Raw genomic sequence first — 13,112 nt, 5'->3', positions numbered from 1 at the left:
GGTCACGCAAGCTAAGTTTACAACCTTCTTGCCTTTCTAATTTGGACGGTAGTGGATACATTTTTAATGAGTTCGATAGATCTTTGGTCATACTATACCAGTAGGTATGGTGGGACCAGACATCTATCAAACTTCATTATTCATTCCGTTAGAAGCCGGCGGGTGGCAGAATGAAGACAGGGACACACCAGCTATTTTGCAAATTGTTCATTACTATCACGCTTTTTACTGGTATATTTGTTAATAATAATGTCGTCAACAAATGAACCCTTTTTGCCGATAAGCTCATCTCATCTAGATAAACAATTTCTTTCCTATCTTGCACTTATTTATCCCGTTTTTCAAAAGAGATTTTCGACTATAATTATAATAACTACAATTTCTTATCCAAATTATTCAAAAGGTCGGTTATTTTACCTGTATTACTGTAATACTTCTGTTATTGTCCATATCTGATGCCTACCTATAGATGCGGTAGCCAAATTTCACCATTAACATTAACATTAGGTGGTTGAGGCTAAGGGACCTTCATCTTCAATGAGTTGAATATATTGGCGGTGATACCATACATGCAGGTATAAAGACGTAACCACAATTTCAGTGTCCCTACTTAATTTAGTTTCGAAATGACTTAAGTTATAAGACCATTCATGAGCGCTGTTACCGTTCAAAAGTACTGGCATCGCTTTTTAAATAGTGCTCATTATCCATCACTACAAAATTGATATAGTTACTTATTAAGCTATCGAGAAAGAAAGTATTCATTCCATTACATTACAAAGTATTCATATACATATTTCAAGGAAACGTGGCAGACTTCAGTAGTCCTTCCTTATAAAAACTGGAAGCAAATTTTTTCGAAGTTTTGGTGTAACTTTGGGAAAAGAATCGACCATTAAGATACAAGTTATGTAAATAAATAAATAATTAAGAAATCAAAAAAAGACACATAGGAGAAAAGAAAAAATACTAGAAGGCAAACAACACAAAGGAAAAATAGTACTAGAAAAATTTGTAAACCTACTTGAACATTTTCAAGACGTTCAACACCGGAATGAACTCGTCCTAAATATCAGTATAAAAAAAGGATAACTTTCGGCACTTGTGTGTGTAAATTACTGGGCATATTTATTGGAGAAATAAGTGACCACTCCATCTACTTCATTTAAAATGAAATTTGGTGCAATTTGGGAGACGTTTAGAAAGATGGTCTCCGAAAAACGATTCCAAAATTTTAGAATTGCTGCAAATATATTTTAGCTTGGTTAATAAACTAACTCGCTAAACATTTTATGCAGCAACATAGAGTTGGTAGTACGAGAAAATACTCTCAAGGTGTAAGTTTCACAGTATATTATAATCATCAGTGATCGGATAACAGAGGAAATATGCTTAATGGAAGGCGTAAGAATAAAAAAAACAGCATCAAATATAAAGACATCGACAACATCGTTGAAAGAAAAATTAAATCTGCCAAAGAAGACTGGATAAGGAGGGAGTGTGATGAAGTGGAGGAATACAAGCCAAGATATGACCGCTTCAATCTCTATAGGAAGTTGAAAGAGATGACCGGAATGAAGAAAACAGAAAAGAAAAGGCAGTCTACTGTATTTGGAAGTTCCGACTGCAGTATTATGTCGGATGTCAAGCTACAGCTGATTCTTGACCATGCTGAGGAGACTGATCCGGAGATGCTGCGAGGGGAGGTTCTACATGCCATTCAACAGACGAAAGGAGGAAGAACAAATGGTCCTGACGAGATACCGATCGAGTTTCTTAAAATTATAGATGAAGACACAATTGTGATCCTCGTAAATCTCTTGAATTGAAGATCAGCTTACAGATGAAATGGACATTCTGCGAGGCATGCGTCAGTACTGTATTCTTTCTCCGCTACACTTTAGCATATATAGTGAGGCAATTTTCAATGAAGCTATGGATGAACGACAGGAGGGTGTTATGCGGACGACACCATTATAGTTACAGACAAGCTTGAAGATCTGCAAACCCCGCTGCAATTCTTACTATAGACAACACAACGATAGAAAGAGTAAGAGAATACAACATGATTTTGACCTATACCGAAAAAAAAACGACTTCTCCCCGCTTCCACCGGGCGCGTCCGGCCTTTAACCGGCGTGAATAGCAAAAACAGCGAGACCGGCACACTTAAACACTTTAAAACATTCACCAAACACTTTTCGAATACAACGAATTCTGCAGGGAGTGAGCAGAGGTTAAACCGCCATGTGCAATGTGCAAGTTCCAAATTGTTTAAAGTCATAGTTCAAAAAGCAACAGTTCAACAGTTAATTGATAAGGAACATTCCAGATGAGCGCGGAGATGATCAACAGGATGCAATAGCATCAGCGTACAGGGATAAACGAGTCACGTAAAGAAAAATTACTTAATTGTTATTATACCAATACGCGTCCTGTACGTTCCATAATAATTTGCCTCTTCATTTTTTAGAGACGGATTTGTAATTTTTAATAATAGATATAGACCCAGCATTTCAATTTTAAAATTATTATGTGCCCTTCCTTTTCATCCGGGTGAGATTTACGTTTAAAAATAATTCAAATTAGTGACATTTGTGTCGAATTAAAATATCAAAAAGTAAGTTAAGCAGTGTAAGTAAAAAAAGGCAGAGTGTTAAACTACGCAAAATTAATTCTGTGCCTGTTACTTGCGCTTACGAGTGTTCGGCAGTCCATTTGAAGTAAATGCGGAAAATAGACAAACATTCACATTCGTCAAAAATATTTAAATACTAATTACATTACATTCGTAAATTTTGCACATATATATGAAATTGTCTAAACACTTGTAGTTCTTCATTGGACGAGTCCGTTATGACACTTAAATCTTAAGAATATTAAAGCATTACAAATCAAAAAAATGACTTAAATTTAAATTTTCAAAGAAACTTACACAGGCTACTGTAACACTTTTTACAAAACCTCTGGATTTGTATTTTCTGAGTCGCAGGAGGAATCCAGAAGTTTTGTAAAAAGTACGACTTAAATTTGTCAAAAAATTATTAGTTTGTTTCACAGTCTTGCTATTTGGCAGGGGTGGCCAAAGTCCTTGGTAGTGAATAGCCATTTTTCAATATTTTTTTCTTAAATTCGATTTATAAACATATAAAATACGTAATTTATATTCTACTTTTTTTTTATCAGTATTGCTAGATTTCACTTCAGGGTTCGGCTGGCTACACGTTAGTTTTTTCGAAATGTGAAATATTATCATTTTCCGGACTTGCAAATAAACTATTTGGTAACTTATTTAAAGTTAATTAAAAGCTACGCGTTGCCTGGAACAATGTGTATGGATAGTAAAAGTCGGACAAAAATGTTAACCCAATTTATTGGCATCTAAAGTTTTTTCAAACGCAGCTCACTAAGCCGACCATTTTGTCATTTTCTATTTATGTTAAAATTTAAATCGCAACGTTATCCTTATATATATGTACATCATCTACTTATTGCTAGATTAAAAAACTATTAACAACCTTCAGTTAAAACTATCTTCCGGTCAAAATTGAACAGAAAAGAAACAGTAGATTATACAAAAAAAAATTCGTTTCATTGGGACGATTTTTTAAAATTAACCACTAAATTCTATACCAGTGGTGTACCTAAATTGTGAATAATTAAGATACCTCCTGAGCAAATGAAATGTAATTGAGAGTATAGTTAAAAACTTTTCTACGATAGGTACAGAATTAACGATTACGTAACAACCAGGTGCGGTTTTTGATATTTAAGGATCAATTCGATATCACAACCTCTTACATTTTATTAAAATAGGGATCTAGACGCATTATTTGCGAAAGATTAAAAGCACATGAAGATAACATTGAAAATGTGCCGGCTGTTAGTCCCGTAGAGGCCTCTAGCGAAGCTTTATTAAAACACACCGACTTTAGTTGTGGAATCTGAACATCTGAATTTGTTTCCGCCAATCGTAGACCAGTAAATAATTAGTCGGATACGTAATACTTTTAAAAATTTCACCTGACGCGTGGTAACGATGTGATTGTCGTCGACAACAAATTATTGCATTAGGATAGGTATACGCTGCGTCGGTGTGTGAAAAATTTGAGTAAAACTAGTATTACCACTAAAAACGTAACGAACAATTACAATAATTGACGCTTTTTATCTATATATAAAACGCTGAATTGTTCGGGTGGCCGAAAGGAAATTATGGCAAAAATTCTTATAAAAATATCAGCTTTCACTGCCAGTTACTTTCTCATATATAACAAAAAAACGAAGCCTAACTTTAAAAAATGATTTAAACTTGATGTTTCATAATTTTTATTTTTTATGTTACCAATGAACAATTAAAAAAAAGATAAAAATTTTCTATACTTTTACTTGAAATTTTCTGGACTTCTATTGTTCATTAACAAATAAAAAACATCTATTTTAAATGGATTTTTGCCCTAATTTTTTTTGTTTATTAACCGATTCACACAAACTTTTCCAATTTGAAATGAAAATCATCTCGATTAGACTCTAATTCGTCTGGTTTAGAGGTAGTAAAACGATTAAAAACACTCACACTTATTTAATAAAGTAATAAAAACAAATTCCATATGTCAAAAGCTTCTAGGAATTCGGAATATGGTCTGTTCATAGATATAAGAAAGTGGCCAATTGCTTTTGAACGGATTATCCAAGGGTGGTCATTAACATACAATGCAACAAGATTATTATTCTTAATTAAAGTAATTATTAATTAAGGTAATAATCTTGTTGCATTGTATGTTAATTACCACCCTTGGATAAAGCAATTGGTCACTTTCTTACATTAAAATAACAATACGGGGCCACCCCTTAAAGCCAGAGATAATCGAAGTGCAGGTAAGATCTGCGAACGGGCTAAGGTATTTATTGATTTTGGTATTCGTTACCGCTAGAGACTTGGCACCAAATCGTTTTTAATTTACCAAGGAAATATTCAATGTCGCGGACTACAAGACCCGTAACGGGCAAACCCACGCTCGGAACTAAATCCTTTTCTAGTCAATCGTCCGAGTCCATGCCGATAAACTCGGCTTGCATTCTCTCTTTGTATTTGCAGCAGATCGTCAAATAGAAAAATTTCAACGCTAGGCGAAACTGTGGGCTCAGGCTCACTAATATGATAGACTTCCAGAGCGAGTTGAGGAATCCCAACCACACTATGCCGAAGTGGAGGAACTGTATTTGAATTTTCACCCCCATCATGTATTCGCACAGTTTGACGCCGATGTAAGGCGTCCAGGAGCACCAAAATGTCACCACCAGTGTGAACGACATAATGTGGCTGGGATTTGACAGGTTCTCGGACAGTGCCGTTGCATATTCCTTGTCGTGAAAAGGAACGCCGCTTCTCAATTTTCTCAGCATGCTGAAGATATACGTGTAGGTGTAAATGATGGTGATCAAACTCGGACCTAGAATCAAGATGGATAACGTGATCGAGTACGCCGCCATACTCTCCCAATCTAGCATGCAGATGAAGGCGTCCTTGTCGAATGTCGGTTTGTTGAATCCTAACAGCGGCGGACAGCAAAGCATCGCTGACGATATCCACGTGAAAGCCATCCAGCATTGGCATCTGGTTTTAGTCTGTAGAGTTTCGTAGCGGAGAGGTTTTCGAGCAGCTAAATAACGATCGACGCTAATCCACATGAATGTATACACCGTCACGGCCCATAACGTAACTTCCAAGTATCCGACTAACCGGCAAGTTATATCTCCGTACACCCACTTTTTTACTATTGCTGAATATACTGAGAACGGAGCGACAACAAGACCGCATAACAAATCAGCCACCGCTAGAGATAGAAGGTAGCAGTTGATCACTTCGGAAGAACCTAAAGCGAAAATCAAGTTGTAGTAAAGTCACTGGTTAGGAGGAAGCTGGAAGCTTTTTAAAAAATCTTTCTCCAATTTACTGCACAAATATCAATATTAGTTTTTTAAAAGCTTATATTTAGCTGTGAATGGTTCCGTACCTTTAAAATTAAGATACGTCGCAACGGTCAGCACATTAGTAGTTATAATCGACAGAGCCATAATAAAAATGCTCCCCGCCTGGATCAAAGACTCCAGGGAGATCCCTACTTCAACCCCATTTGCTGAATCGTTAAACGTTGTCATGGTGGATGGTCCTCTGGCTGGCTTCATCATCGGTTTTTTGCGAGAAAACGATCGATTATCCTTCAATGCAGTTGGTGGCTGGATTGAAGGATCTGCAAATATGGAAGAAATCAAGAAACATTTATGGTATGCTGTTGATTAAAAGAAAACAAATTAGTTGGAAAAAGATGGTAGTTAAGAAAATGATAATTTTATTTAATTACGTTCCAACTAGGCTGATGATTTTTATGAATGTGGCACGTTTATTTATATTGTTTTTATAAAGCAATTTATTATTCGTTCGTATGCGTTTTTAATTAAAAAATGAAAAGGTTTAAAATGGAATCAATTTAACAAAATTATTCTACAGGCTACTGCGTAGTTATGCAGCGTGCAGTAGACTGCTAACTGAAAATTCAGTCAATAAATAAGAATTGCGGAATTTCTTGTTTTTTTTTTTCTTTCAGTGATAAATGGCGTTTTTTTCTAGAACTGCTCCGATTGCGACATTGGGACAACAACTGTCCAAAAGTAACCAAAACTAACAAGCAAGTTCTGAGAACTCTGCTGCCAGGCAATATCCGAGTGTATTATTTAAAACAATCGTTTAGGCAGTTTAGGGGTATGTTAGGGGTAGCTAATAGTTTCAAAGAAAATCGGCGATTTCGTTAAGGCATATTTTTGGAAATTCCCGTTATATACGTAATTTTCGTGTCATTTAGTACCCTCCCATTGGTACCGTGCCTAGTGGCAATATTTAATTGCCCGAACCCAAGAGTTGGTGCTTTATTTTACGAAAGCAATCTTACATTTTTATTTGAATTAGTGTCCCTTTGCGATTTATTCGAGTTTTGAATCATTACATACCGTCAGTGCTACCGTTTTGGATAGTTTCTTGTAACTTTACCTGCCTCGTCGAGAAGTTTGCAACAATTACAGAGTATCTTCGGATCATGTTGTTGCATCATGTTGAGAAAAGAAGTAATGCCATGTGTTAACTTAACATCGACTGTATAATAATGCATTATAGATTTTGTTTTTCACTCTCTTTTACTTGTACATCATCGTCAAATACTACAAAAAGCTTTGATTGTATTTAAAGCCATCGCTTTTTAATTTTGGTGTACCATCAATTAATCGACTCGATTGACCTCTCACATCTGGCGATTTATTGAATGGAACTGATGTGACAGTACTAAAACACAAGCCCCTTAGGCCTCGACATCATTTAATCATTTAAACAAAATTAGTTTTAATTATTAGCACAAGCGTTAGTGTTGATTTCATTCATTAATTTCGTCTAGTATTTAGTCTATCCGAAGCCAGGAGATGGCACCACATTTGAAGATTAAGAGGGTTCATTCAAATCGTGAATCTAACAGATTAGCAAAATCCATTTAATTTGTCCATTGTCAAAATCAGATATATCCAAATATGTTTTAAAAATTGAACTGAGGAGGCTTTTACTTGATGAAAATCCATTTATCAAAATAAATAAGAACTAAAAGTTCAGATTTTCACGAAATTATATATTTATGAGGTTAGTTAGTTAGTCTATTACTTTCAAATGACTGACAAATAAAAGGGAGAAAAAAACATTTTTCCATTATTTGTATGTTACATATTTGTCTTCCTCTTTTCTCTTTATTGTTTCTTTTTTCAGGAAAATACGAGCTTCTTCGGCGATGGAAGCTAATTTTTGATTTGCACACTATTTTATTTTTATTGAGAATATTATATGTATGGGAACCATTGCACCTGAACAGAATTTATTTTCCATTTTAGTCCACAATCGATACTGAACATCTTAATTGGTCGACCGACTTCCATTATATAAAATAAATCGAACTCCAACCCTTATCCGTGCCAGGATTCTCTGTGAAGTGTTTTGTCACTGTGCCAATAACTTTAGCGACGGGCTCAAACTACTTCTAACATTCGGTGTTTTCACAATGTTTTTTTGATATCCGCTTCGAATATCAGAGAAGTCTAGAAAACAACTCCAATATTCAAAACAAAGTAAAATGCCACGTACATAAGTAAAACAATTATCAAACACATTGCGGACCCGGTTTTTCGAAACTAACTCACAAACAGTTCGTAGGAAAACTTACAACCTATCATATACATCAAAGTTTGAAGAAAAGAAAATAGTTTTGTATCATAATTTTTATCAAATTTCTTAACGATATATTCTTTACTCCGTACTTTAAGACACCAGCTTCTTTACTTCGAAAATCCGTACTAGGTTTTGACAGAATTTTTTAAAAAAAGAGGCAGTTTGCCACTGGTTCTTTTAAACATTCTTTTTCTCGAAATTTGGAGTAAATTTCATATCTGTTTTTTTTTTCGAACCGACGGGCGCTGTCGTCGCCATAAAAAATAAAAAACGTTTTCATTATAAAATGGTTAAAGTCTGTATGTAAAATTTGACTATTTCTTATTACAATCGCAGGAAACCGCCTTTTCGACAATTCAAACTCGATATAGCCAAAATATTAGCATTATTAAGTTTGATAAACGCCATTTTAGTCACGAGTTTGATTCGACGAGCGGAGCGCAGTGGCTCGAGTATTTAATAAACGACTGACTAAAGAAGTTTATCAAAGTGCGAAAAATTAACTGGTGTTTATTAAACTTGTTGATTAAAATACTATAAAGTTTTAATAAAAACAGGCTAACGAGTTTTCCAGAAGAAATCAACATATTTCTTAATTATCAACACTCTCTTTATTGCATCAGCTTTAAAACAGTGGTACTAGAAAATAGTAATTTCCCCCAATAAAGATAAGTGAATCAGAGCTTTATTTATTTTTAATTAAACCACCCCACGGATTGTTTGTCAACAGCAACCATACTCTCAACATACGCAGACGACATTCAATAGTCAGAGTCGAAAATTGTTAGCTGTATAATAAAAACTTGTAACTAGAACTAGAAAATTTACTTCCGTTATGATCACTGATCAAAGAAAATTTTCTTCTTAACTAAAAGGACTAAATAGAACTCATAATTTTTATCTCCATGTCAGCTATTATTTATTTATTTCCTCAACAAAATTCTCCGTCGTATTACTAATTCATTATTTCATGGCGTTACCAAATTTCGGCATAACTCGCACCAGGCCCCCCGAAACGTTTAATTGGTGTTTGACACGTACAGGGCGGTCGTTTAAAAGAAAGATCTTTGTTTTATTAATTACGAGAGTTTGTTTATCTACGCGGGAATTTCTTTTGAATCGATAATGTTAGCAGGTATATTAAATCCGTCAACTTTTAACAATTTTCGTCGACGCTAGAAGTTAGCAAACAACCTTCATTATTTCTACGATGATGATGTTTAAAGATGTGCTCGGGATGACTGAAAACTACTATGCTTATGCGTCAGTTTACCTGATCAAATCCCGCGAGTTATAGCGTCCCATACTGAAGGTTGTCGTGGGTGCAAAACAAAAAGGTGGCTTTATTTAAGGTATCGTGGCACATTTTCAATGATAACCATTGATGAGATTCGTCCCGTGGGGAGCGGTCTCAATTGTTCGATATCCCGGTCGAGCTGGACTGGTGTCGATCGGTCCGACGTTGAATTCCGTCGGGAAGGCGCATGCGCTCTCGATAACCATTCACGCCAGGCTAAAGAAAAATGCACAGTTATGATGTTATTATCAGCGATGCGGTTACCCAAACTAAGAACTTTTAGGGAAGTTATGCTCGAAAGAAAAATGTAGATCATTGCATAATATGGTAGAAGTATAAATACTATTAAAATGGGCTCTGCGGGTAGTTATTAAAATTAAATTGAGTAAACAGATATTTATTTGAAAGCATAGCAGTGATATTAAATTTGGTTTTTGATTTTTTATATATCTTTATAGAATAATGATTTTTGTCGTTTTAGTTTTGGTAACAATCGGAACATATTTGTGATAAGATGTTCTCGTATTATATGTATGAATTTCATTTACATAAGCTACATATCTAGGTATCATATTATGTAACATTTTGTATATAAATAAAATATCCTTTTTATTAATACTCATAAAATTTAAACTACTTAACATGTCCCTAATCCTAGCATATCTAGTAACTTTTAATATAAATCTCATTGCTCGATTTTGCTGCTTTTAGAGCAAATCTTTCACTAGAAATCGGGTATGGTCTGTTCATAGATATAGATATAAGAAAGTGACCAATTGCTTTTGGTGGTCATTAACATACAATGCAACAAGATTATTACCTAAAGTTTCGGAATTTAAATTCAGGTAAAATTGTGGTCCGTAATAGAAAATAATTTTATACCTACCTGTGTTTAATATTCTTTGGTTTGGTATACTACTTAGTTTAAGTTTATTAGTAATCATTCTTATTTCGTGTGTAATACAGCGTGTGTTGAATCGTGTGCGAATTATGCAAAATATGTGCGAGTCTAGTGTATCTCCGGAGATGCTCCCGCCCAAATGTAGAAAACATTATTCTATGGAGACTAAGGAAGTTATAAACAATGTTTATTTGACTCTCGTTGAACGTGTTGCCAGCAAGCAAGCATCTTTAGAAGAAACGGCTACATTGACGAAAATTCCAACATCAACTGTATGGAAAATTGTGAATAATCCTATTTCAGCGAGGAAAAAAAGAAGCGATGCTGATATTTTCTCGAGTGTAGATGAAAGTGATCAAGATATAATACGGCGTAAAATTTTCCAGTTATACGAGGAACAAAGCGTGCCTACATTAGATATCTTAATTTGGAGGCTTGAAAAAGATGAAACTAGTGTTAAATGTGGCAGAACTACTTTATGCAAGTGTATTCAACACATAGGTTTTAGATTTAAAAAAGGCAAGTTTTAATGGAATCTTTTAGAATTCGGAAATGGCGACTGGAATATCTAGAAAAAATTAGGATTTACAAAGAACAACAAAGGCCAATTATTTACCTGGATGAAACCTGGTTCGACACTTATAATACCCCGGAAAAATGCTGGTTTGACTCAACTGATAAGTGTAAAACAAACGCGCCATCAAAAAGAGGTAAAAGAATAACTATGTTGCGTGCTGGCTCTAAAGATGGTTGGATTCCAAATGGACTTTCTCTTTCTGCGAAAAATATTAAAGATTGTTCTCTGGATTACCATGAAGACACCACCGCTGATTGATTTGAAAGTTGGTTTAAAAACAAACTAGTTCCAAACATTCCTCCTAATAGCGTAATTGTAATGGACAATGCAAGTTATCGCAGCAGACAGTTGACTAAAACCCCTTCCTCATGTGAAACAAAAGCGACAATCCAAAACTACATGTATAATAACGATATTTATTTTCACGAAGATTATACCAAAAAACAATTAATTGAGGTTCTACAAAGCTTGAACCTACAAATAATTATGCAAAAAATCTTGGGCATACAGTTTACCTTACCACAGTATATTTAATCCCCTTGAACATGTTTGGCACCAACTGAAATCTGCCATTCGTCGAAACAATGTTTTTCCCAGTGTTAACTCCAATGTCCTCAAACTGATAGAAACCGAAGTTTTTAACATCGCTCCACAAAGTTGGCAAATTCTGTTAAACATAGAAAAAGCAGAACAATCGTATATCCATATTGCAAATAATATAGAATAATTTTAAGTAATTTAAGTAGGTAATAAAAAAAATTTGAAATTTTATTTTAGATTTAAACATAAATACATACACAAATAAATAAATATTGTTTAGTATCTTTCCTAACAAAACCCCAAATAATTCAATTCTAAGCAAAGTACGGACCTGTTCGGCCATATTTCATTCTTACAGCATGCCCGGGTCTTCCCTTAATTCGTATCAGTTTCTTATATCTATGAACAGACTTTACCTATTCGCTTCAACTACACTATCAATAACAGTATGAAAGAAGTCACAGAACTTTTCTATGGTTAGGCTTGGTTAACAGACAAATAAAGTTTTTCGACAATGTCCGCGCTTATCTCGGCATGTATTATGCATAGGTACACGGTAAAGTAAATTTTGTTTCTGTCATTTGGTGACCTAGATATAACGTTTAATGTTTCAGAGTTTACAGAGTTTTGCCTCGCTTACAAAGAAAGTTTGAGCTTTATAACCCAAGATTTAAATGACGTAAGAGTGCATTATAAGATCTTAATGCATCGGAGAGTGGTAACAGATATTCTTTTTTTGTGGGCTGCTATGGAAGCATTGATGTTAGCATTCATTCATTCATTATTCTCTTATCAATAATCCCCTAGACGAAAGAAGGAATTTATGGTCGGCAGTCATCTAATTTATCATCTTTCTAGTTTCGATTTTAATTTTTCTTTTTTAACGCCATTGTTATTTTTTATTCGCCTTCTCTAATTATAGGATTTACCTTGGCTTTCGTTTTGCTGCTTTAAAGTATTTTTATGTTCTTATATTCGTATTGCAGTAATACAGAACCGTTTATACTTAATTGTTGTCAAATCGCTGCCTATATTGCAAAGTGTCCAATAAAAAAAAGTTTTGGTTAGTTTTCGTCAATGACAAATATTAACCTGTGTATAAAAGTGAATAGTCTGAAGGGCTATACAAATTTTTTGCATCGCAATATGACAGAGCATACTAGGCAATCGATTTTATTTTCAGATTATAGAACGATGACTTGGCTTTTATCAAGTACGTGAAGTAAGGAAAACGCTTCTAGTATCTCGACTGCTACGAAACATACGTGCCGTCAAATTACCTTTTGCTGGTTAAACTTCATATTTTTTTTGATATTTTTAAATGTTAAACACAATCAACTAGAAGTATTCAAATTTTCATTTAAAAAGTACAATAGGCACAATGGGTTCCAACTTGAGTTATAGGTTATATTCCCATATGACAAGTGATTTGCTGACGTCCTCCCTTGATCCTATATTCTTTGTCGTAAACATTAATTCCTATAATACAAGCTTTAATAAAATAGAACGCAACGCGTGTGGTCCAGATCGATTCTGA

General features: G+C 34.5%; 1 protein-coding gene across 1 annotated transcript; it reads right to left on the bottom strand.

Annotated features, from left to right (window-relative positions):
* Nucleotides 1–3,354: 3,354 nt before the first annotated feature.
* LOC132698506 (G-protein coupled receptor 52) lies at nt 3,355–9,712 on the bottom strand. The gene is made up of 3 exons (XM_060664624.1): nt 9,534–9,712; nt 6,018–6,254; nt 3,355–5,876 (listed from the first exon to the last, which is right to left on the bottom strand). The coding sequence occupies exons 2-3, from the start codon at nt 6,190–6,192 to the stop codon at nt 5,041–5,043; spliced, it is 1,011 nt and encodes a 336-aa protein (XP_060520607.1). The 5' UTR covers nt 6,193–6,254; nt 9,534–9,712; the 3' UTR covers nt 3,355–5,040.
* Nucleotides 9,713–13,112: the final 3,400 nt, after the last annotated feature.

The sequence above is a fragment of the Cylas formicarius genome, unplaced genomic scaffold (genome assembly GCF_029955315.1).
Source record: "Cylas formicarius isolate icCylForm1 unplaced genomic scaffold, icCylForm1.1 PGA_scaffold_2__14_contigs__length_35257938, whole genome shotgun sequence".
Taxonomy (NCBI): domain Eukaryota; kingdom Metazoa; phylum Arthropoda; class Insecta; order Coleoptera; family Brentidae; genus Cylas; species Cylas formicarius.
The sequence above is the reverse complement of the archived record's forward strand: the minus strand, read 5'-3'. Positions and strand labels throughout refer to the sequence as shown.